Source organism: Eptesicus fuscus, chromosome 4 (genome assembly GCF_027574615.1).
Source record: "Eptesicus fuscus isolate TK198812 chromosome 4, DD_ASM_mEF_20220401, whole genome shotgun sequence".
NCBI classification, from domain to species: domain Eukaryota; kingdom Metazoa; phylum Chordata; class Mammalia; order Chiroptera; family Vespertilionidae; genus Eptesicus; species Eptesicus fuscus.
The window spans coordinates 112,305,093-112,327,262 of record NC_072476.1 but is presented as its reverse complement, the minus strand read 5'-3'; the positions used below and the strand labels follow the sequence as shown (position 1 = coordinate 112,327,262).

The window sequence follows — 22,170 nt, the reverse complement described above, 5'->3', positions numbered from 1 at the left end:
AATATAATGAGCACTGTATCTGATTTTAGCTGAAAGTTTGGCCTTGGTTGGCAGAATATAGAAAACTGTGATTTGCTTCAAATTATTTAGTTACTAAATCTGATTTCATAATTTAGCTTCTAATTAATACGATCTCTTGGCATCAACAGGTGGTGATTAATAACAAACTAGAACAAAGAATTATTGGAGTGATCAATGAGCATAAAAAGCAAAATAATGGCAAGGGGATGATTTCTGGAAGACTTACTGCCAAAAAATTACAGGTATTTTTACAGGCAAACTTTTTTTAAGGTACTTGTTGTTAGGGGAGCATTTTTAAGACAGCATCACACGCGAGGTAAAATTACTCTTTCCATTTCCATTGAGATTTCACATACATCATTCCTACCTCCAAGAGCAGGGGAAGAATTGTGTAAGATACAGATGTGCACATTAAAATGATGATATGAAAACCAAATTACTCTCTCAGAGTTATGTTATTATACGCTGTGGGCACTTTCCTTACATTTTCTGCAATCCCAGAAGATACGTTGCCCTTTTTTCTAGTGAAGAAATTGAGCTTGGAAAGACTGCACAAGTTATGGCCTGAGGTTAATTAGTAAGTAGCAGGGCAAGCAGCATCTGGGTGGGAACCACATCTGTCCAGCTGTAAAGATTATGCTCTCGCAGGACGTGGAAGTGCTTTCCTTCATGTGTGAGCGTGTTCACTGGAGCACTGCCTCTGGTAAAGAGTGAGAGCATCCTAAGTGACCACCAATGGAAAATGTGTAATCAGATTAGGACACTCCTTCCCCCATGGAATGTTGTGTAATTAAAGTGGAGAAGAGTTGCTGCTGACTGGGGCAGATGCTTATGTTATAATGTTAAGTGAAATTTGTTTTTACAAAAATAATAGAAACGTGACTGAAAGGAAGCATATTACAAGAAGTATCCTATATAATAAAAGCCTAATATGCAAATTGACCGAACGGCAGAACAACCAGTCGCTATGATGCACACTGACCACCAGGGGCCAGACGCTCAGCACCTGGTGGTCAGTGTGCTCCCACAGGGGGACACCGCTCAGCCAGAAGCCGGGCTCACAGGCTGGCGAGCGCAGCGGTGGTGGCCGTGGCAATGCTAAGAAGCAGCCAGCTGAGGGGTAAGGAGCAGTGAGCAGGTGGGCAGTAAGGAGCAAGGGGTCCCGGACTGTGAGAGGGCACAGGCCAGGTTGAGGGAAAACCCACCCTCCAGTGCATGAATTTTATGCACTGGGCCTCTGGTCTTTAGATAATGAGAATATGAGCAATTTCTCCAGCCCTTTTAAAATTTATCTATAGTTCTCAAATTCTCAATACAGTGAGCACATTTAATTCTTATCATTGAAAAAAAAAGAAAAAGTGTTTGAAATTATAATTTGTGTCAAAGATTTAGGTTTAAAATGAGTGGGAGAGCCCGACAGGGGTGGCTCAGATGTTGAGCATCCGCCCAGGAACCAAGAAGTTGCTGGTTGGATATCCTGTCAGGGCACATGCCCAGGTGTGGGCTTGATCTCTATTTCTATCTCTCCCTTCCTCTTCCTCTAAAAATCAATAAAACATACTTAAAAAAATAAAAATGACTGGGAAAATAAAATCAGTAATGAAAGAAAGTTGCCACGGTGACAGTTTTACATTTCCCTTTTGTAGGATTTATACATGGCTCTGCAGGCGTTTTCCTTTAAGACCAAGGACATTGAGGATGCCATGACCAACACCCTGCTACACGGAGGGGATCTTCACTCGGCCCTGGACTGGCTCTGCCTAAACCTTCCCGACGGTGAGCAGACGGTCATAACACTCTGTTTCTAAAACCTTGGACGTAGTTTCCATATATGGGATATTTGCCTAAGCTTTTGACTTGTACTAGAAGTTTCTCACTGTGTTATAATTATTTATTGCTCAAATGGTCTTATTCTTTTTTATTCTTTTTGGTATATTCTCCTTATAAGTGTAGTCTGTGCAGGAAGAAATTATTTGTGTGTGTGTGGTTGACAGTCATGCTACAATGCACTTAATACAACAAATGCTCCAAGTGTGCCTTTCTGTGACCTATTAGGTTTTGGATCTCCTGGCTTTGGTTTAGAAATTAGGGCCATCTGGCCTTGGATAAATAATATTTGGTTAAGGAGACGGTCAAGGTTATAACCTTTGGGGAGAGCCTGGAGTGCACATTACTTGTATGACTCATTAAGGATACTGCTATGTGCTACAACAAGCAACCAAGGAGTGAAAATGGTTACGAACTTTTTGTGAAAATTGAGGAGCTGCCAATTCAAGGGTGACATGAACGGCCGCGTAGGTGGGCTAGTTGTCATCTGATGACTGATCCCACTTCTGGTGTGGCAATAAAGCAGGTTCATCATAGGACTTCTAGTCTTAGAGATGAGGGGTGCAAGAAAAGCAGGTGCTTTTGTCTAGACGTATTATGTGTGTGTTCACTAAATATTGGTGTGCCTCATTACCATATGCATGTTCGTTTTCATCTCAATTTCTCTTAAGATGCACTTCCTGAGGGATTCAGTCAGGAATTTGAAGAGCAACAACCTAAAAGTAGGCCCAAGTTCCAGGCTCCTCCAGTGCCAGCCACTGTTTCACCTCCAGTGCAGCCTAAAACCAAAAGACAGGAAGAGGAGCCTAAGGTTAAGGTAATGTAAGACTTAAACACTTAAAGGTGAATAAAGTCAGAGTGAAGCAGATCTAGCCATTCATTAGAGGATAGGTATTCAGTTGCCATAATACTTCTATTTATTGTGCGTAACCGACTGGTTTGCCAAGCTTTTCTGTCATTGTCTGTTTCAGTTGCTGCCTAACAAGCCAAAATGTGGTGCTTAAGCCAGCAGTGTGTTCTTTCTCCCGATTCTGAGTCTGGGCTGGGCTCAGTGAGGTCTTCGGTTCCATGAGGTATCTCCTGGGACTAGAATGTCCTAAGTGTTTTCTTAGTCACATGACTAGTGCCTCTGCCCAGAGCCAGCCAGGACTAGCTGGGGTTTCCTTACAGTGGGGCTTCTAAGAACAAATATTTTAAGGTGAGAAGCCCTAATATACAAATCTTATCAAGCCCTGCTTGTAACACTCTTGTTAATGTCTATTCCGTGAAGCAACTGACATGGCTACTTCCAAAATCCACGTGAAGGAGATTGCAGGAAGGAAGCGTGATTACCAGAAGGCGTAGATCATTAGGGCATCACACTTGAATACTCTGCACAGTGTGAAACATCTGGGAGCCTGAGTGAACCCGAGAACACGCTAAGGAAAATAAGCCAGTCACAGAAAGACAACACTGCCTGATTGCACTTTCCTGAGGAATCTGAACAGACCCCTAGAAGCAGAGAATCAGTGGTGGTTCCTGGGCCTGGAGGAGGGGAAGGGCAGCTGCTGCTCAGTGGAGATACACTTTCAGTTATGCAAGCGAGTCAGTTCTGGAGACGCGCTGTGCAGCCCTGTGCCTCCACGGACAGCACAGCATCAGGCTCTTTAAGTACATCCAGGGGATGGATCTCAGGGTCAGTGCTCTTACGACCACACCTCCCTCGCCCCCAGCCTAGGCACGCACACAAGAACAGAAGGAAATCGGGGGAGGTGATGGATATGTTTAGTACTTGATGTTAGTGGTGGTATCATGGGTGTAAGCATATGGCCAAACTCATCAACATGATGAGTTTATATTCACATTATGTATGCATTACATTACAAATATGCAATTTTTACATATCAGTTATACCTTGATAAAGCTTAAAAACAAACAAAAATATATGGAAGCACTATCCTCATAAAACCACTATTTGTGAGGAGTAACACTTGTTTTTTAGTTTTTAACTGTCCTTTCATTTTTTTGCCCTTTATGTAAACACTAGAGGCCCGGTGCACGAAATTCGTGCACGGATGGGGGTTGTCCCTCAGCCCAGCCTGTACCCTCTCCAATATGGGACCCCTTGAGGGATGTCCGACTGCCCGTTTAGGCCCGATCCCACCGGGCAGTCGGACATCTCTCTCACAATCCAGGACTGCTGGCTCCCAACTGCTTGCCTGCCTGCCTTCCTGATTGCCCCTAACCACTTCTGCCTGCCAGCCTGATCACCCCCTAACCACTCTGCTGCCAGCCTGTTTGCCCCCAACTTGCCTCCTCTGCCGGCCTGGTCACCCCTAACTGCCCTCTCCTGCAGGGTTGATCACCTCCAACTGCCCTCCCTTGCAGGCTTGGTCCCTCTCAACTGCCCTCCCTTGCAGGCCGGGTGCCTCCCAACTGCCCTCTCCTGCTGGCCATCTTGTGGTGGCCATCTTGTGTCCACATGGGGGCAGGATCTTTGACCACATGAGGGCAGCTATATTGTGTGTTGCAGTGATGATCAATCTGCATATTACTCTTTTATTAGATAGGATAGAGGCCTGGTACAGGGGTGGGGGCCAGCTGGTTTGCCCTGAAGGGTGTCCCGGATCAGGTGGGGGTTCCCTTGGGGTGTGGGGTGGCCTGAGAGAGGGGCCTGTGGTGGTTTGCAGGCCGGCCACGCCCCCTGGCAACCCAAGCAGAGGCCCTGGTATCTGGAATTTATTTTTCTTCTACAATTGAAACTTTGTAGCCTGGAGCGGAGCCAAGCCTGGGGCTCCCTCCGAGGCCAGCAGCCATTTGTGTTGGGGTTATAATTGAAACTTTGTTGCCTTAAGCGGGTGGGCCCAGCCAGGGTGTGAGGAAAGCTTTGCTTCCCCTGTTGCCGGCGGCAACCCTGGCCTGCTCTCTCAAGCTCCATTCTGCCGCCATTTGTTTGAATTTGTTTACCTTCTATAATTGAAACTTTGTAGCTTTGAGTGGAGGCTTAGGCCTGGCAAGGGCAGGCGGAAAGCTTGGCTTCCTCTGTTACCTAGGAAACCTTGCTCTCTGTGGCTGTAGCCATCTTGGTTTGGGTTAATTTGCATACTCTCTCTATTGGATAGTGGGTGTGGCTTGTGGGTGTGTCGGAGGTATGGTCAATTTGCATATTTGTCTATTATTAGATAGGATATTCTTTGGATTATGCAAGTTTAGACTTAAAGTAATGTTGAGTTTCATTATTTGTCCTTGAAGAGCATGATTTTGATGCTCTGTGCCCACTGTTTTTGAGTGTAAAGGAATTGTAAAAGCAGTGACACTTGATGATAGTTTTGACACCTTTTTCTAACTTTGATTTTTCAGATATTTGTTTTTTATTTCTAGTCAAAAAAGGAAGAAAAGAATTTGGAAGTGAATATGAAAGAATGGATTTTGCGGTATGCTGAACAACAAAATGAAGAAGAAAAGAGTGAAAATTCTAAAAGTTTGGAAGAAGAGGAAAAATTTGACCCTGTGAGTAGAAATTTGTATGGGAGTTCTACCTGGAGAGACTTCTAGACTTCCACTTAAGAACACTGGCACTTTGTTACAAAGTTAAACATACATGCACCATATGGGCCAACAGTTTCATTCCCAGGCATTTATTCATTCAAGAAAAATGAAAACATATGTCCACCAAAAAAGACTTGTACACAAACAAATGTTTATAGCAACTTTATTCGTAATAGCCAAACACTGCAAGCAACTCTCAAAAACATTATACAAGAATGAGCGAAGCCACACAGAAATGAGTACTTACTAAATAATTTTATTACATTCAGTACCAGAAAGGTCATCTGGGCAATCTCTGTGGTGACAGAGGTCAGTGGTCGCCTGAGTCCGGCGGGCTGAGGAGGTGGACTGTAGGCACATGAGGAGACTTTGGGGATAATGGAAGTGTTGTATATCTTGATCGTGGTGGTGCTAACACGGTTGTACACATTTGCCAACCTCATTCACCGAGACCCTTTAAAACGGGTGCACTTTATTGTAAGTAGATCAGACCTAACACAGTTGGTTTAGGAAGGAGCAGAGGTTGCAGAACAGCACAGGTCAGGATGAAGCCGCTGTGTGACAGGAAATGCGTGTATTTGCATCTTCTGTGCAAAGAGAACATTTGGAAGACACACAAGAAGCCCCTACTGGTGGTTAGGACTGGGTGGCAGGGCGAGAGGGAAACTTCTTTTTATCCTCTTCTGGACCTGTACGTTTTTGAACCATGTGCCTGGCGTTAAACTAAACAAAAAGCGTTCGGATGTCCAAGTCTGTTGTGAGGTTCAGAGAAAGGCCTCTTGTGATTGAGCATTAGGGCGACTTCAGAGAAGAGAGTGGGGCCTGAAGGGTGCAGTGTGGTGTGCATGAGCAACCAAGGCGGGAAGGCGGCCGCAGTGAACGAAGCAGCGTGGCCAGGGTACAGAGTGGATTGTGCCAGGGCCTGGGTGTTAAGTGGATGGGCATTCAGAGAGGATGAATGTGTAGTTGTGTACTGGCAGAGAGGAGTCAGCGGATGAGTTCCGCTGCGACTAGGTTTTGATGTCCAGAAAATGAAGGTGGCAACTTTTCCTATTGATTGTGAAGAGCCACTAGAGGTTTGGGGCGGTGACGAGAAAAACTTAACATTGTAGGTCAATTGAGCAGAGTTTCGGGTGGTCTGGAATACGTAGTAGTGTTCAGTAGAGTTTCAGGTGATGGAAAGGCTAGGAAGGCCATTTTGGTAGCTTTTGCTTGGTCAGGTGTGAAACAGGTCGCAAATTGGAAATTGGAAAGGAAAAGGGACATTTAAAGCTAGAATCAGTAGAAATTGATTTCCTGAATATAAAGGTTAAGGAGCCAAAGAGAGTCGTAGGCGGGGGTGGTGGCATCGGTGCCGGAGGTGGCAGGAATGAGTGTGATGGGTGCATTAGAGGAGCTCGACGGCCTGCTGCCTGTTCCGCGTCGCTGTTTGCGTCCACACGAACCTGCCCCAGCCCAGGGCTGTGCCTCCTCCGTGGTCTCCCTGCGTCTGAGCAGGGTGTCTCAGCAGCACGCCTGTGCCCTCACCCCCATCCGTGCGTGGCTGCTTCTCACCTGCTGTCAGGAACCTCCCCTACGGCATCTGAGGTTACACTTAAGCCCTGGCTGCTTTCTGCTCAGCGGAGTGAAGTCCTTAAGGTTAGGACGTCCATTTTCCCGAGGCCTGTTCTCAGTGTCCCTCTCTTCTGTGAGACAGAAGGTATGGGAAGGCGGCTTCCAGATGAATATTCTATTATTGCCCTTACAGCCCTTTATGTACGTTTATAAAATGTGTAAGATAAACATTTTTTAAAGAAATTTGTTTTCTGACGTTTGCTTTGTGTGTTGAAGATGTCAGGGAGTGTCTGTGTGGGTCACCCTCGTTCTATGGCTGCCCCGTGTTTCCTAGTGCCGACTGGATTTTCCTCCCGCTGCCACACCTGATTTCTAATTCCCTTTCAGTCAGGCCCACGGGACACGTCTGTGTACCTGCAGGTCTGCACATTCGTATTATTTCTCTATGAAAACTTCCTGGAAGTAGATCTGCTAGATCAAGGAGAATATTAAAGATGACAGGGTTTTTGTTGTTTTTTGTTAATCCTCACCTGAGGATTATTTTTTCCATTGAATTTTTTTTTAGAGAGAGTGCAAGAGTGGGGGAGAGACAGAAACTTTGATGTGACAGAAATATATTGATTGGTTACCTCCTACACGCACCCTGATTGGGGCCGGGGGTCAAGCCTACAAGCTGGGTAGGTGCCCTTGTCCAAATCAAACCCAAAACCCTTCACTCCAGGGGCCAACATTCTAACCACGGAGCCACACCAGCGAGGGCACAGCTGACAGGCCTTTCTGTGGCCCATTGGCAGGAGATAAGTGATCATGCTCTTATCTTTCCTTTCTGCTCCTCCCCTCTCGGAGCAGAATGAACGGTACTTACACCTGGCAGCAAAACTTCTGGATGCGAAGGAGCGAGCAGCTGCCTGTAAACTGGAAAAAAACAAGCAAGGGCAAAAGGAAGCTCAAGAAAAAATAAGGAAATTCCAAAGAGGTAAATACTTTTAAGTTCTTCGATGTCTAAATGTCTGTTCACTACTGGCCTGGCTGGGGTGGAGGTGGCTTCCCTTTCAGATGTCTGCTCTCTGCTAACGATTCACAGCTGGCTTGGCAAACATTTCTACCCCAGCCAGGGAGTGACTGTGGTAGGTGTTGCGGCCACACAGGCCCTGGCTGCTCACGCTGCTGCCGCAGCGTCGAGTCCGACACAGACAGGACATGAGCAAATCCCTGTGTTCCTATAAAACTTCACACTTGGACACTGCAACATGAATTTATACAGTTTTCATGTCACCAAATACATCTTTATCTTTTCATCCCATTAAAAATAGAAAAATCTCCCTGGCCGGTTTGGTTCAGTGGATAGAGCGTCGGCCTGCGGACTCAAGGGTCCCAGGTTCGATTCTGATCAAGGGCACATGCCCGGTTTGTGGGCTCAATCCCCAGAAGGGGGTGTGCAGGAGGCAGCCGATCAATGATTCTCTCTCGTCATGGATGTTTCTCTCTCCCTCTCCCTTCCTCTCTAAAATGAATAAAAATATATTTAATAAAATAAAGTTAAATTAAAAATATATATTTATTTTATTTTATTTTATTAAATATATATATAAAATCCTCAGCTCAGAGGCCACGGGCTGGGTCTGGCCTGCAGCCACCGTTTGTGAATGTCTGATGTGCCTGCCATCGAACGCCACCTCCACTCAAGGAGGGAGCATACACTTCCACCAGTGCTTCTTTCTAATGCAGATTTCCCCAGGCTCCTATAGCTGTGAAACAGCTTACTTTAAAAATGCTAGGACGCCCAAGTTCCTAGTAGGAAGTGTTGAACAGTTGGCTACAGGGACAAAGAGGGTTTTGTAAACCATCGTGCACAGTAGAAAAGCATAAGAAACAAATGCATGAAGCTGAGCAGCTACCCCCTGACAATGGGCAAGGAGACACCTGATTGGTGCTGTTGCTCTTATATCAATCAGGGGCAAAGCAGATGTACAGTCCTTAGTTCATCCTAGCTTGATGCCTGTGTTGGTGGCCAGAGCTGTTTCATGCCTGAGGCACATAAAAAAAAAAGAAAGAAAGAAAAGAAACTGAGCAGCATGTGTTTTCTTGGTAGAAATGGAAACTCTAGAAGACCATCCAGTATTCAATCCAGCCATAAAGATTTCACCTCAACAGAATGAGAGGAAAAAGCCTCCTGCCGCCACAGAAGGGGAAAGTGCTTTGAACTTGAATTTACTTGAAAAATCTGCAGCTGCCACTGAAGAGGAGAAAGGTAAAAGGAAGAGGAAGTGTTCTGGGTGTATGTGTAACTAGTAAAATGTCAAGGAATACGTGATTAAATTCTGTTACTGCCCGGCCACTGCTCAGTGGTTAGAACACCAGCCCGTGGACCCAAGAATCTCGGGTTTGATTCCTGGTCAAGGTTACAGGTTCAATCCCGGGCCCCGTCGGGGGCAAGAATGGGAGGCAACCTATCGATATGTCTCTCTCGTGTCAATGTTTCTCTCTCTCTCCTCCCCTTCCCTTTGACTCTCTCTAAAAATCAGTGGAAAAAATATCCTCATTCCTAGAGGATTGAAAAAGAAAAAGAAATTACAATGATTTTGATAACTTGTGTAGCATTTTGTAATTAGAAATGTTTGCTTCAGCCTCATCCCTCTCTGGTTTATCCTCCAAGCTCCTGCAGAATTCTCTCTCCGTCACACAGAGCTAAGTGGGATCCTGTTGAAAACCTTTAGTCAGCGGCAGGTGCAAACGCTTTGTCATGTCATTGCAACCCCTTTGCCATCTGCCACAGTCTCCTTCCACGTCGTGCCACGTCCAGCCACGTCCTTCTTACCAACACACGTTGTTGCCGGCTCCGCGGCTGTGCTCATCCTGCAGCCCCTACTTCGCCAACCTTTCCCTCGCTTCACAGCTCAACTCGGACCTCTCTCTCAGCCTTCCGATTCCAGCCGTGCCCCCAGGCGTGTGCAGTGGGTGCTTCTGAGGGCCTGGTACATTGCTGCGGGAGCCAGCCTTCTATTTATCAGTCTGTAATATCATCAGTCACGCCCACTACGTTCTCAGTTCTTTTAAGTATATACTCTTTCCACAAATATTTACTGAGTCCTTATTGTTGACAATGTCAGGTTCTATCTGGACAGTTGTTAACAAAATAACTAGTCTTGCCCAGCCAGCGTGGCTCAGTGGTTGAGCGTCGACCTATGAACCAGGAGGTCAGGGTTCGATTCCCAGTCAGGGCACCTGCCCGGGTTGCAGGCTCGCTCCCCAGTGTGAGGTGTGCAGGAGGCAGCCAATCAATGATTCTCTCATCATTGATGTTTCTCTCTCCCTCCCCTCCTCTCTGAAATCAAGAAAATAAATAAAAATAACAAATAACTAGTCTCTGCCCTCCTCAGGTGTCCAGTCTGTGAGGGAAGGGAAGCTTTAAATACCTGGACAAGTGGGTAACTACAAATGGTGATGTGAGCTGTCACAGAAAGGAAGCGGTCTCTAATGATGGGGGCGGCGAGGGGCCTGGTTTGGATGAGGAGCCCTCGCCCTGACCTGACGCCTGCTGACGAGCGGGAGATGCACCTAGGCAGCCGGGTGGAGGGGAGCTAGGCGCCGCCCTGCTCAGCAGAACACCCTGTGATGGGGATGTTCCGTGTCTGCCTCTCAGGGTGGGAGCTGCTGGCCAGACATGAGGCTGAGCCTTTGAAAATGACTGGCACAACCGAGAAACTGAACTTGAAGTTTTAATCATTTAAACTTGGCCACCTGTGGCCGCTGTATGGGCCCGGCAGGCTTAGAGCATTGGCGGATTGACGGACAGCATATGAGCTGCTGTCACCAGACCACGGAGGGGAGGGTCTGGGGGAGTGTGAACAACTTGTACTTTATACGTGGCATGAAGCCATGGAGGGCGTTGGCGGCAGCTGTTAAGCAGAGAAATGACATCTGATTTCTGTTTTTTTCAAAAGATCATCCTTCTGTGTGATAGTGTACTAAGCCATGGAATTCAGAGTATCCTAAAAAATTCATCACAGGGGTAGTACAAGAATGACTAAGTTACTCAAGGTAGTTTTTTTAACAGTTCAGATTTCATTCATTCTCTCCATCAGCAGGTTTCCGTACAGTCTTTCTCTGTGTCCTTTCTCCACCTGTTTACTTCTCAAAGTCTGTTTCCAAAAGTCAGAGGACTTTGGTCACTCGAGATTGCATACAGGGTGCAGCAAAAGTCAGTTTACGGTTGTGAGCACTCGAAACAAGAGTTAATGAATCTGTCGTAATAATCATAACCATCTCTTTCTCCACAGGAACCACTGTAAACCTGCTTTTGCCCACACTGTATCACCACTTTTAAAACCAATCTTTGTCTCTCATTTTAGAGAAAAAGAAAGAAGCTCACGATGTAAGAAATTTTGACTACACTGCTCGGAGCTGGACAGGAAAGTCGCCCAAACAGTTCCTCATCGACTGGGTCCGGAAGAATCTGCCCAAGAGTCCAAACCCTGCCTTTGAGAAAGTTCCCGTCGGTCGGTACTGGAAATGCAGGTATGTGGTTTTGGTGACTGAATGAACGTTGGAAGAACTGAAGATGCAAGTCATCTTTGTTTCTTAGGAGTTAAGTCGACATTTAAGAAGCTCTCTAATTCCAAGCTCAGGTGATGGTGCTTATCAGTCTCACGTACGGTCTTCTGCGGAAATAGGAAATTGAAACACTTAGTGTAAACTTAAGTTCAGTGTGAATGGAGCTCTGGCTGTTGGTCCTTTGTCAGTTCTGTGGGAAGTTTCTTTGGCTCCTTGCAGGGTGCGGGTGATCCGGTCTGAAGACGATGTGCTGGTGGTGTGCCCTACGATCCTGACGGAGGACGGCATGCAAGCGCAGCACCTGGGGGCCACCTTGGCTCTTTACCGCCTGGTGAAAGGGCAGGTGAGCAGAACGGCCGTGCCGGAACTTGTCTGCGTGTGCACGGCAGTGCGTGTTGAATTTTGGCCAGTTTTCTCTTTACTGACTGCTGCTGCTGACTCATCCTCGCTTCTGCTGATTCATCATTTTTACTTTCTCTCACTTCTAGACCAGAGACTCTGAGACATTTGATGGGCCCAGATGTTCAGGCCAAGCTAATTTACAGAATGAAAGTCATTGTGCTGGGGGCGTGAATTACGAATTGTTAAAGAGTTTCTCTTTAGTGTTACATTGTCTCAGCTTTAACGTGTTGCAGACGTGGGTTCCGTACCACTTTTAAGCTACCAGTTTCAGGGAAGGTTAGAGTAAAGCAGCACTGCAGGAAGCGCTCCTACGCGTTGGGGGGACTGTCCCCATTTCCTGTTCGCAGTCAGTGTCATGTCTGTCTGCAGGGGAATGAGAGCCACTGAAGATTTCAGACACTGAGTGAGTGCAGCTCCGGACAGTAGTTCTTTCCACTTTCTGTCAGTAAAGTTCTTAATGCCTTCACTTCCCTTATTCTGCAAAATACGGTGCCCGAGCTAAGTGTGATTGACGGAGGCGAGTGCGTGTTGTGGAGGTGACCGTGAGCTCCCGGTAGCAGCGTTACCTGAAGTGCTCCCCTGTGGTGCCACACCGGCGGCATCTCAGCAGCTGTTCAAAACGCGTCCTTGGTCAGCTGTCTGTTCTGTAGCAGCTCTCAGAAGAAGTCAGACACATCTGCTCAGTGCTTACTGTGCTCCAGGAAGAAGCACTTCACATGTATTAACTGAAGTTTACCTCGGAGTGGGCAAAAGGGAGGTCGTTATACCCCCACTTACCAACGGAGAGACTGAGACACAGCGAGGTTAAGTCATCCGCCCAAGGTCACACTGCCAGGAAGTTCAGAAGCTTAGCTATGGCATGCTATTGATTCCTTTGCATCGTGTGCATGTGCACTTTGCATTAAAGTGGTAACTAACTAGTGTAAGAGACAAATGACATCTTAGGGGGGAGATAGTGTCCGACGTCCTAACCTGTTGGGTTCTGGTCTCCATAGTTAGTGAAAGTCACGCTGCTGTTTCTTCTTACAGTCCGTTCACCAGCTACTTCCTCCGACCTACCGCGCGGTGTGGCTGGAGTGGAGTGATGCCGAAAAGAAAAAGGAAGAATTAAATAAAATGGAGACCAACAAGCCCCGGGACCTTTTTATCGCCAAACTTCTGAATAAAGTGAAGCAGCAGCTGCAGCTACAGCAGCAGCAGCAGCATTCTGGGGACAAGAGAGAGAGCTCGGAAGACCCTGAGGAATCCTGGGAAGATCTGGTTTCTGAGGAGGATTTTTCTGCCCTGTCCTTGGAGTCAGGAAAGGCAGAGGGTTTGGAGCCTGTTCGGAGCCTCTTCAGAAAGCTGCAGAGCACCCCCAAGTACCAGCGCCTCCTGCGGGAGAGGCAGCAGCTGCCCGTGTTCAGGCACAGGAGTGCGATCGTGGAAGCCCTGAAGAGGCACCGCGTGGTGGTGGTGGCGGGGGAAACGGGGAGCGGGAAGAGCACGCAGGTGCCGCACTTCCTTCTGGAGGACTTGCTTCTCAACGAGCCGGGGACGAGGAAGTGCAACATCGTCTGCACCCAGCCCCGCAGAATCTCGGCCGTGAGCTTGGCCACGAGAGTGTGTGACGAATTGGGCTGCGACAGCGGACCTGGAGGAAGGGTAAGCTGTCCACCGCCCTCGGGGAAGGGGGCGCTCGTGACGCGCCTTTGCCCTGGGGATCCCGTGGACCCTGCTCCAGCTGAGTGTGACTGCTGCTGCTCGGTCGCTGGCACATCTCAGGCCCTTGTCACGTCGGATGGATGTGACACTGCCGCTCGCCGTCACGTGGAGAGGGTTGTTAGTGATTCTGTCATTAGAATCCTCCTATCAGAGGGAAACAGATTCAGTTTAACAATTGAATGTGCAAATATGTTACCTACTAAGTTGAACAGTCAAAGATTATAGACAAATACAAATCTGACTCTAGTAGCATATACCTCAAGTTTTTGCAGGTCTTTTCTGTGCATGTATTCCTGAATGGATGTCTTTAATTATTTCCAATGAGCAAAAGGGAAAAATAATGTAGAAGAAGATTCTAGACTATTTTCAAACCTAAACTTAAGACAAAATAGGAAAAGTGCTTCAGTATCTACTGTGCATTGTGCCACGCCAGTGTACACAAAACTGGCCAACCCTGCCTGGAGTGCCTGCTGATACAGGAACCAGGGGGGCTGGTTAGAACCAAATGTGACCCCCAAGTTCCCGTAGCTCAGCTCAGCTCTGATCTGCACTGTTCCTCCCTGGGATGCTATTTAACGTTTCCTTCTCTGTCTCTGAGATAGGCCCCCCTTCAGTAAAAATGTTCACGTAGCAGATTGCCTGGGTTTCATGGAATGTAAGAGAAAAAAAGACAATTTGTCTTAAAAGGAACTTGCGCAAGGGAATGACAGACAGGGACTCAAATAAAACAGGGATGTCAGGAAGCGAGGAGGAGAATGTGGGGGGGACAGACGTGAGTGCGGGACCCGTCGGTCACCCCGTGTGATGTGGCTGCTGCTCCTGGCGGCAGCTTTTAGGGAATCTGACAGAAGAGCAGACCAGATGGGCAGGCAGCTCTAGCTTCTGTTCCTGCGTGCGTTCGATACTTTGCTCCCAGATAATTTAATAAGAAATGATCATAATCATGGCACTCGAGGCAGAACAGCTTTTTGTCTCAACACTTTGAAAACAACAAAGGTTTTTGCTTGTTTAAAATGAACAAAACCAATGTCGCAGTTGTCTGAGCCCGAAGATCATGGGAAAACAGTTTGTGACCAGTCGCACTGAGTTGATTGCCCTGAGGCTCCGTCTAGCAGCAGGTCAGCCTGTGCCTCCCTTCCCGCGCTCGCTCCCGGCAGGCCCGGGAGAGACTAACTCGCCTGTGTGCTCCCTCAGCTCTCCTTGTGTGGCTATCAGATCCGGATGGAGTCTCGGGCCGGCGAGTCGACCCGGCTGCTCTATTGTACCACAGGGGTTTTGCTCAGGAAACTTCAAGATGATGGTCTCCTAACCAATGTGTCTCACGTGATTGTAGATGAGGTGAGTATGTTCTGTAGTCGTGTTCACATAAATTCTAAACATTTTTTTATTAAAAAGATGCTATTTGTAATTAATACTAGCCAACATTTTCCTTGTGCATATAAATGCCAGACACTTGACATATAATTATTTCATTTTCTCTAACAAATGTCTTGTGTTGGTTTATTTAGTAAATACTGTACAACATTGGCTCCGTGCTAGATGCTTTTCTGAGGACTTTATATGTAAATCCGTTTAACCCTCCAGCTGCCCCATGTAGGTGTACTCTCCCTGTGTTACCATCCAGGAATCGGGCAGAGGTTAAACAGCTGTGCCAGGTCACACAGCGTGGGTAGGGCATAAGCATTTCTTCTTGGACAGCTGATAGAGACCCTGTGAGGTTCCTACTGATCCGACTCCCCTTTTTCTAGAAAGTGGACAGACTCTGTGTCTTGTGTTGGTGGCGACAGTACAGGGTTCTGTTAGTGCAGAGCTCCGGGAGTCACCTGGCCTCTAAGTGAAGAGTGGAGATGCCCTAATCTCATCGCAGGCTTGCAGGCCATCGGCTAAGCTGGGCCCCGTGCCGCGGCTGGGGGTCACTCGGTGCTGACCATCGCTGGCTCCGGTGTTAGCGGGTGACGGTTCCAGTTCTGAACATCTGTCTTACTTGCAACACACAGCGTCTCTCCCTCCCATGTACTGACTGCGCTTCAGTGCTGGTTAGCTTTCACCTTGAGTGTCTGGTTGATGTAGCCTCTTACTAGGCCTTATATGTGATTAATTTTTATTCCTTTTTACCAGGTTCATGAAAGAAGCGTCCAGTCCGACTTCTTACTGGTTATCCTGAAGGAGATTTTACAGAAGCGCTCTGATCTGCACTTGATCCTCATGAGCGCCACCGTCGACAGCGAGAAGTTCTCCACCTACTTCACACACTGCCCCATCCTCAGGATCTCGGGGCGAAGCTATCCCGTGGAGGTGAGTTGTCTGCAGCCTGCATGTGTGAACAGCAACCTCGTTCCCACCCGGGAGGACCCGGCAGACGGGCCCGAGGCTGAGACAGAGGTGTTCCTAGGCGCTGCGCGTCTAGAGAGGGCCCGGGGGTCAGGTGGCTGCTGCCCTGACTCGGGAGGATTTGCTGAAAGACACACCTGAGAAACACAGACAAAACACACCTCATGCCCCCACTGTCGCGTGCAGAGCGAGGTGGCTGCTGGGCAGTAAGGAGTCCCTTCCTCACCCACCTCTCAGATTTAGGGGGGCTCGAGGCTTCCTTGCCACCTGTTCTTTCTTCATCTGTGCTCACATGTGGAAAGAATACACCTCCCGGAACTTGTCCTGGGACTCCTAGGGACAGATGCACTGACACCAACGAAGCTCTTCATTCCCAAATAATATGGAAGAAAGTGTTTTTCATCATGTTCTGAGTTCGCACTCAGTGCTATTCCCAGAGAACAACCCCTGGGTCTCTTTAAAATGCTGTTTGCTGAAATGACTTTGAGTTCACTGTTTGCATGCTCTAACCTGTGCAGGTTTTTCATCTTGAAGATATAATAGAAGAAACAGGCTTTGTACTGGAGAAAGACTCAGAATATTGTCAGAAATTCCTGGAGGAGGAAGAAGAAATAACCATTAATGTTACAAGCAAAGCAGGGGAAATAAAAAAATACCAGGTAAAAAGAAAACTTTTTAATCCTCACCTGAGGATATATTTATTGATTTTAGAGAGAGAAAGAGAGAGAGAGAAACATTGATAGGTTACCTCTCATATGCGCCCCCAGCTGGGGACCGAACCCTCCGCCTCAGTATAGTCCCTGACCAGGAATGGAACGCACAACCTCTTGCTGTACGGGAGGATGCTCAACCAAGTGAGCCACACTGGCCAGCAAAAGAGAACATTTTGAAAGACATCTGGTAATGCTACCCAGAGCATAACCTGCCATGAGAGCTTTAAAATCATGCTGGCACAGAGAATTCCAGTGTAATTTGGTAGAAGAGGAACAGATATGATTAAAAGCAAAGTTTAAAGGCCATTTCTTCCATCTTTGTTTCATAGAGTCTAGTTTCTGGTTTATGTTATTTTGTCTTCTTCCACTGTTATGGGCCACATTGGAACACATAAAAAAATCAAGGACCCTAAAAGTCAGAGGTAACTTTTATTAGCTCACAGCATGGACCCGTTACTGAGGAGCAAGTATGTAATGATTTTCACTTCTTTATCTGAACCCCAGGTGGTTAGGATGAGGCAGACTGGGTCCTGGCCGGCGGTTTCCTGGCAGCCCGTGTCCCGGCGTGAGCCCGGCGTGAGCCAGCCGAGCTCTGTAGTGGAGCTGCCCAGGGCCAGCACAGTTCTCCCTGGAGACTTAGTTTCAGACACATTGTTGGAAATGCCACAAAGCTAAGTTACCTTGCATGTGGCCCGAGGTGCTGTTCTCTGTGTTTTCATTGTACCCGTGATGTTTCCTGCATTGCCGTCTGAAGAAAGCACAGTTACTGTATCTCTCCATAAGCAGATGAGCCAAGAAAGCAAAAACGAACCTCTTCCCCTAAAGCTTCAGAGATAGAAATGAGAAACGAAAGAAAGACTCAGGAAATTAAAGGCATTCAAAAGAGATGAATGAACTCAGCAACCACCGTAAAATCTAGAAAGAAGGAGACAGGTGTTCACTATGATGGCAGCAATGAGAAAAAGGCGTATCTTTCTCCTTACAATAATACTTAATATTTTTGTCCTTTTTCTGATTGTGTTTCTTTTAGGAATACATCCCAGTGCAGACGGGAGCAGGTCCTGGCTTAAATCCCTTTTACCAGAAGTACAGCAGCCGCACGCAGCACGCTCTGCTCTACATGAACCCTCACAAGATCAACCTGGACCTCATCTTGGAGCTTCTTGCGTATTTAGGTACATAAGGATTTCTCATGTGTCTCCATTTGTTTTGATAAAACTTCTTCCGTTAATGGAGGTATTTTATTAATATCTTACGTGCTGTTCCTTATCTTCTTATTTTGAATATTGCCTCTTTCTAAAATCACAGACAGAAGTCCCCAGTTCAGGACCATGGAAGGAGCGGTGCTGATCTTCTTGCCTGGCCTCGCCCACATTCAGCAGCTGTACGACCTGCTGTCGGCGGACAGGAGGTTTTCCTCTGCACGGTAACTGCAGATCTTGACTCCGTTCCTGGTGGTTTTAAGATAGAAAATTGTTTCATGCAGTAAAGCTCCTGATCAGAGCTGAAACTGTCCCTGGGAAGCAAGTGTGTTGTTAAATCCCTCTTACAGCACGTCATCTACAAAAACCTTGGTACAGCCTCTGCATTTAACATGATTAAGTGGAGGGAGTTCTGTGGGTAAGAATAGGATGCTGACCCCCCTCCCCAGCGCCTGGGTGTGCAGGACCCCTCACCCCTCCTGCCCTCTCCTCCCCCCCCCCCCCCCCCCCCCCCGCCACCAGGGCTGCGCTTTCTCGCCCACACACACACTGCTGCCGTCATGCTTTCCACAGCAACCTCAGGACACGCAAAAGTCCTGGGAACCCTGTACTCCACATAATTCATTCCCATTCAATGTTTTCTCTTTGATGACTACATGGGGTTTCATTGTGCCATTATCCAAACGTGTGTGTGTGTCTAAATTTTTCCTAGTAAAAAAGGTTAAAGTTGCTTCCAATGTGCAAATAAATTTTGTTATTCTTTGCAGTGTCTTCTAAAGAGAAACTCTTGCTAAGAACTGTGATTTTCCCTTTCAGCTATAAAGTGATAGCTCTGCACTCCATTCTCTCCACCCACGACCAGGCCGCAGCCTTCACACTCCCCCCTCCGGGAGTCAGGAAGGTAAAGTCCAGTCCACACATGTGCATGCCCTCCCTCGGAGGGGGCTCCATGGAGGTGCTAGGGCGTCTCCCAGAGACAGTCACTAATGTCAGGCACCTGACCGTGCACGGCAGCCTTCAGGCTCCGCAGCTTACCCCACGCAGACGTGAACCCAATGAAAATTAGGGTATTGGAACACTTGCATCATGTGTTACTGAAGGGACAGGACTGTCGGGAGGCATGGTGGTTGAATAACGGCATGGGTGTTGCCTGTGAGGAGAAAAATCACTCCTTTCCCCCAAGAGGCATCATGAGGGCTGTTGGTGTCAGGAGCTCTAGGAGTCCAGGGAGAATTCTTGGTTGTTTTCTAGGCTATTCCCCGGGCTTTTTTGTAACACGTAGACCACTAGGTTGGGGGGAAGCTCAGCGTTTTCATCGTGTCCTCTCTGGGACGGAGTGAAGAGAGGTGCGGCACAGGGAGTTTTCCAGATGTTGCCCCTCGGGAGGGAAAGCACAGGGTGGGGCTGTGGGGACACCGCGCTCCCGAGGAGCCTGGCTCTGTGCGGGGCCTGGGCTCAGCCCTCAACTGCTCCGTGTCTGAGGCCTTCGCAGCTCACTGGGCCTCGCTTTCTCCTCCTCAGCAGGACTGCGGCCGGCGACCCTGGAGTGCTCAGAGCCCAGGTAGAGAGCCTCGGTCCACCAGCTGCTCTGACCCAGTTTCCCATGGGGCGCATGTCATTTCTAAGAGGACTAGCTAGAATTCAGGGAAGAGGACTTCTGTAGAATAAAAATGTGTAACTTTAATGAGCAAACTGAGGTGGTGGGACTAATTATAATTAGAGCAAATTAAAATTACACAGAAACAGATTATGAATTTTTATAAAATGAAATTCCCTTTTTAAATTCATTCGTTCAGACACTAAAGTAGTTGACATTATAGCACATTGCTGAAAGTTGTTACTAAATATTTGGCTTTTTGTTTATTTTCAGATTGTTTTAGCAACAAATATTGCAGAGACAGGCATCACTATTCCAGATGTTGTATTTGTCATTGACACTGGAAGGACAAAAGAAAATAAGTAAGTTTGACTTTCCCAAATCCAAACACTTTTCACCGGAAAAGGGGGTGCGGCTCTTGAATTCTTAGGCGAAGTCACAGAATCATAGAGGATACATCCAGATGTCCTAATGCTGCCAAAGCAAACTGGAGGAAACTTTAAAATGTCTGCGAACCAATGTCAAGTTTCATGTCACGGGTTTTCCCACAAGTAATATAACCACAGTTATAACCATCAGTTTCCTCAGGTATAAGTGAGAAAATGAAAATCTCACGGCTAAAGTGCCGGGGTCAGTGAGGGCGCAAAAGCAACCTGTGCTGACTCGTCATCAGACTCGGTGAGACTGTACACGGGTCAGAACGGTGGCACTGCTTGGAAATAGGTGTGACTGTCCAATACACAGGGAGCCCGGGAGCCCCACCCGGTGTGGCTCAGTGGACAGAGCGTCGGCCTGTGGACTGAAGGGTCCCGGGTTCGATTTCAGTCAAGGGCACAGGCCCGGGTTGCGGGCTCGATCCCCAGTGGAGGGTGTGCAGGAGGCAGCCAATCAATGGTTCCCTCTCATCATTGATTTTTCTATGTCTCTCTTCCTCTCCCTTCCTCTTTGAAATCAATAAAAATATATTTTAGAGAGAGAGGGAGAGAGAGAGCCCTTGGCTTTTAAGCTTTAGAGGAAGTATTTTCAGGGTTTACTTGTATCTGGTGAGAAGTAAGATAAATTATGTTCACAATGGCATTTCTCCAACTCTTTTCAAATAATTCTTGTGCATAATTAATAGACATTCCACTAAAAGAGAAAGTATTCCATAGATTAATTTGGGAAAGGGTAAATTAAGCAGGGTTTTCTCTTGTGTCGAGTTTTAATTTGGTAGTATGAGACTGAGTATGTGATGCTTGTTAAATTGTATAAATATGAAACATAATTTGGAAAATATTGGTCCACAATGATAATGGACATTTTTTAGCCTATCTTCAATTTAATTTTAGGAGTCAAATATTTTGGCTTTGTCAGACTTTTAGTTAAGTCAGTCATGCACATCCATCTCCTCACCCACACGCATTTCTTTAGGTACCACGAGAGCAGCCAGATGAGCTCTCTGGTGGAGACCTTTGTCAGTAAGGCGAGCGCTCTGCAGCGCCAGGGCAGAGCCGGGCGGGTGCGCGACGGGTTCTGCTTCCGGATGTACACGCGAGAGAGGTACGTGCGGCCAGCCCTGGGTGTGGAGACACGGGTCGGGGCAGCCGGCGTGGCCAAAGACGAGACGTGATTGCTGTGACTTTATTTTTCAGATTTGAAGGCTTTATGGAGTATTCCGTCCCTGAAATCCTCCGTGTGCCTCTGGAGGAACTATGTCTTCATATTATGGTAATCCCTCCGGAGCACAGATCCGTGTGGTACTCTTCACCGCCTTCTAGAAAAGAAATGAGGACCTAGACTTGTCTTCCTTGTGTTGCTCCAGATGTTCTGCTTAAGTGAACGGCCCCTCTCACCTTTTCATAGAGGCCCCTGTGCTTTCATTCTGCCACAGGCCCTCGTACCGTATGGATTAAATACAGCCTCACCCCACACCAGTCATTCTCACCTGGGACAGTGGGCTGTGTCCACAGATGTTTTTGGTCGTCAGCCTCGGGGGCGAGGGAGGCCATGCTGTGGGCATCTCGTGGTAGGAGGTAGCGATGCTGCTGAACCTGCAGTGCACAGCACAGGCCCTGAAACAAGTGGCCTGGCAGAACAACAGGGCTCACATCGAGAAACCTGACCTAACCAGGGCTTCCTGGTCTGAGAGGTCTGTCATACCTTCAGATCTTAGGTCTTTTACTAAACAATCAGGAATGAAGAAACCAAAAATGTGGACTGCAAGGTCTCTTCCACACGCCCACCCGTTAACTCGCACGCACCACGCACACGCACACACACACACACACACAGCCAATCATTAAAAAAGAGGAGGGTATCCGTACTCAGACATTTATTCTCTTTGCTCAGAATTTCACGTAACTCACAGTTAGTTCCAGTCTGACCTCTTTGGCTCATGGAAACTCTCATTCGTTTTCAATCTGTAGAAATGCAATCTGGGTTCCCCTGAAGATTTCCTCTCCAAGGCCTTAGACCCTCCTCAGCTCCAAGTCATCAGCAACGCAATGAATTTGCTCCGAAAAATTGGGGCTTGTGAACTGACGGAGCCTAAACTGACTCCCTTGGGCCAGCACCTCGCAGCTCTGCCCGTGAACGTCAAGATCGGCAAGATGCTCATCTTTGGCGCCATATTCGGCTGCCTGGACCCCGCGGTAAGGAAACGCCGCTGCTGCCCCTGCTGCTGCTGCTGCTTCACTTTCAGTCTCATTTTGGCAGAGAAATCATGAAGTTTGGAAATAATTTTTAATTTTTAATTGAA

The 22,170-nt window shown here is 47.5% G+C and overlaps 1 protein-coding gene and 1 pseudogene across 5 annotated transcripts in view; both read left to right on the top strand.

The window, feature by feature from the left end:
- Window positions 1-22,170, top strand: part of DHX29 (DExH-box helicase 29) — a 34,396-nt gene that overhangs the window by 3,904 nt on the left and 8,322 nt on the right. For 3 of the 5 annotated variants that reach the window (XM_008160128.3, XM_054715353.1, XM_054715352.1), the window contains exons 3-21: window positions 150-263; window positions 1,668-1,797; window positions 2,520-2,665; window positions 5,209-5,337; window positions 7,780-7,906; window positions 9,023-9,181; window positions 11,283-11,448; window positions 11,704-11,827; window positions 12,916-13,530; window positions 14,785-14,928; window positions 15,709-15,885; window positions 16,440-16,580; window positions 17,665-17,809; window positions 17,943-18,060; window positions 18,653-18,737; window positions 19,707-19,795; window positions 20,844-20,972; window positions 21,065-21,140; window positions 21,839-22,063. In XM_008160128.3, the coding sequence (XP_008158350.2) occupies window positions 150-263; window positions 1,668-1,797; window positions 2,520-2,665; window positions 5,209-5,337; window positions 7,780-7,906; window positions 9,023-9,181; window positions 11,283-11,448; window positions 11,704-11,827; window positions 12,916-13,530; window positions 14,785-14,928; window positions 15,709-15,885; window positions 16,440-16,580; window positions 17,665-17,809; window positions 17,943-18,060; window positions 18,653-18,737; window positions 19,707-19,795; window positions 20,844-20,972; window positions 21,065-21,140; window positions 21,839-22,063 (3,039 nt within the window). Of the gene's footprint in view, window positions 1-149; window positions 264-1,667; window positions 1,798-2,519; window positions 2,666-5,187; window positions 5,338-7,779; window positions 7,907-9,022; window positions 9,182-11,282; window positions 11,449-11,703; window positions 11,828-12,915; window positions 13,531-14,784; window positions 14,929-15,708; window positions 15,886-16,439; window positions 16,581-17,664; window positions 17,810-17,942; window positions 18,061-18,652; window positions 18,738-19,706; window positions 19,796-20,843; window positions 20,973-21,064; window positions 21,141-21,838; window positions 22,064-22,170 lie in introns of those variants that run through there. The other 2 variants (XM_028137146.2, XM_028137147.2) reach the window with 2 other exon arrangements.
- LOC114229184 (small nucleolar RNA SNORA48) lies at window positions 8,827-8,971 on the top strand (annotated as a pseudogene).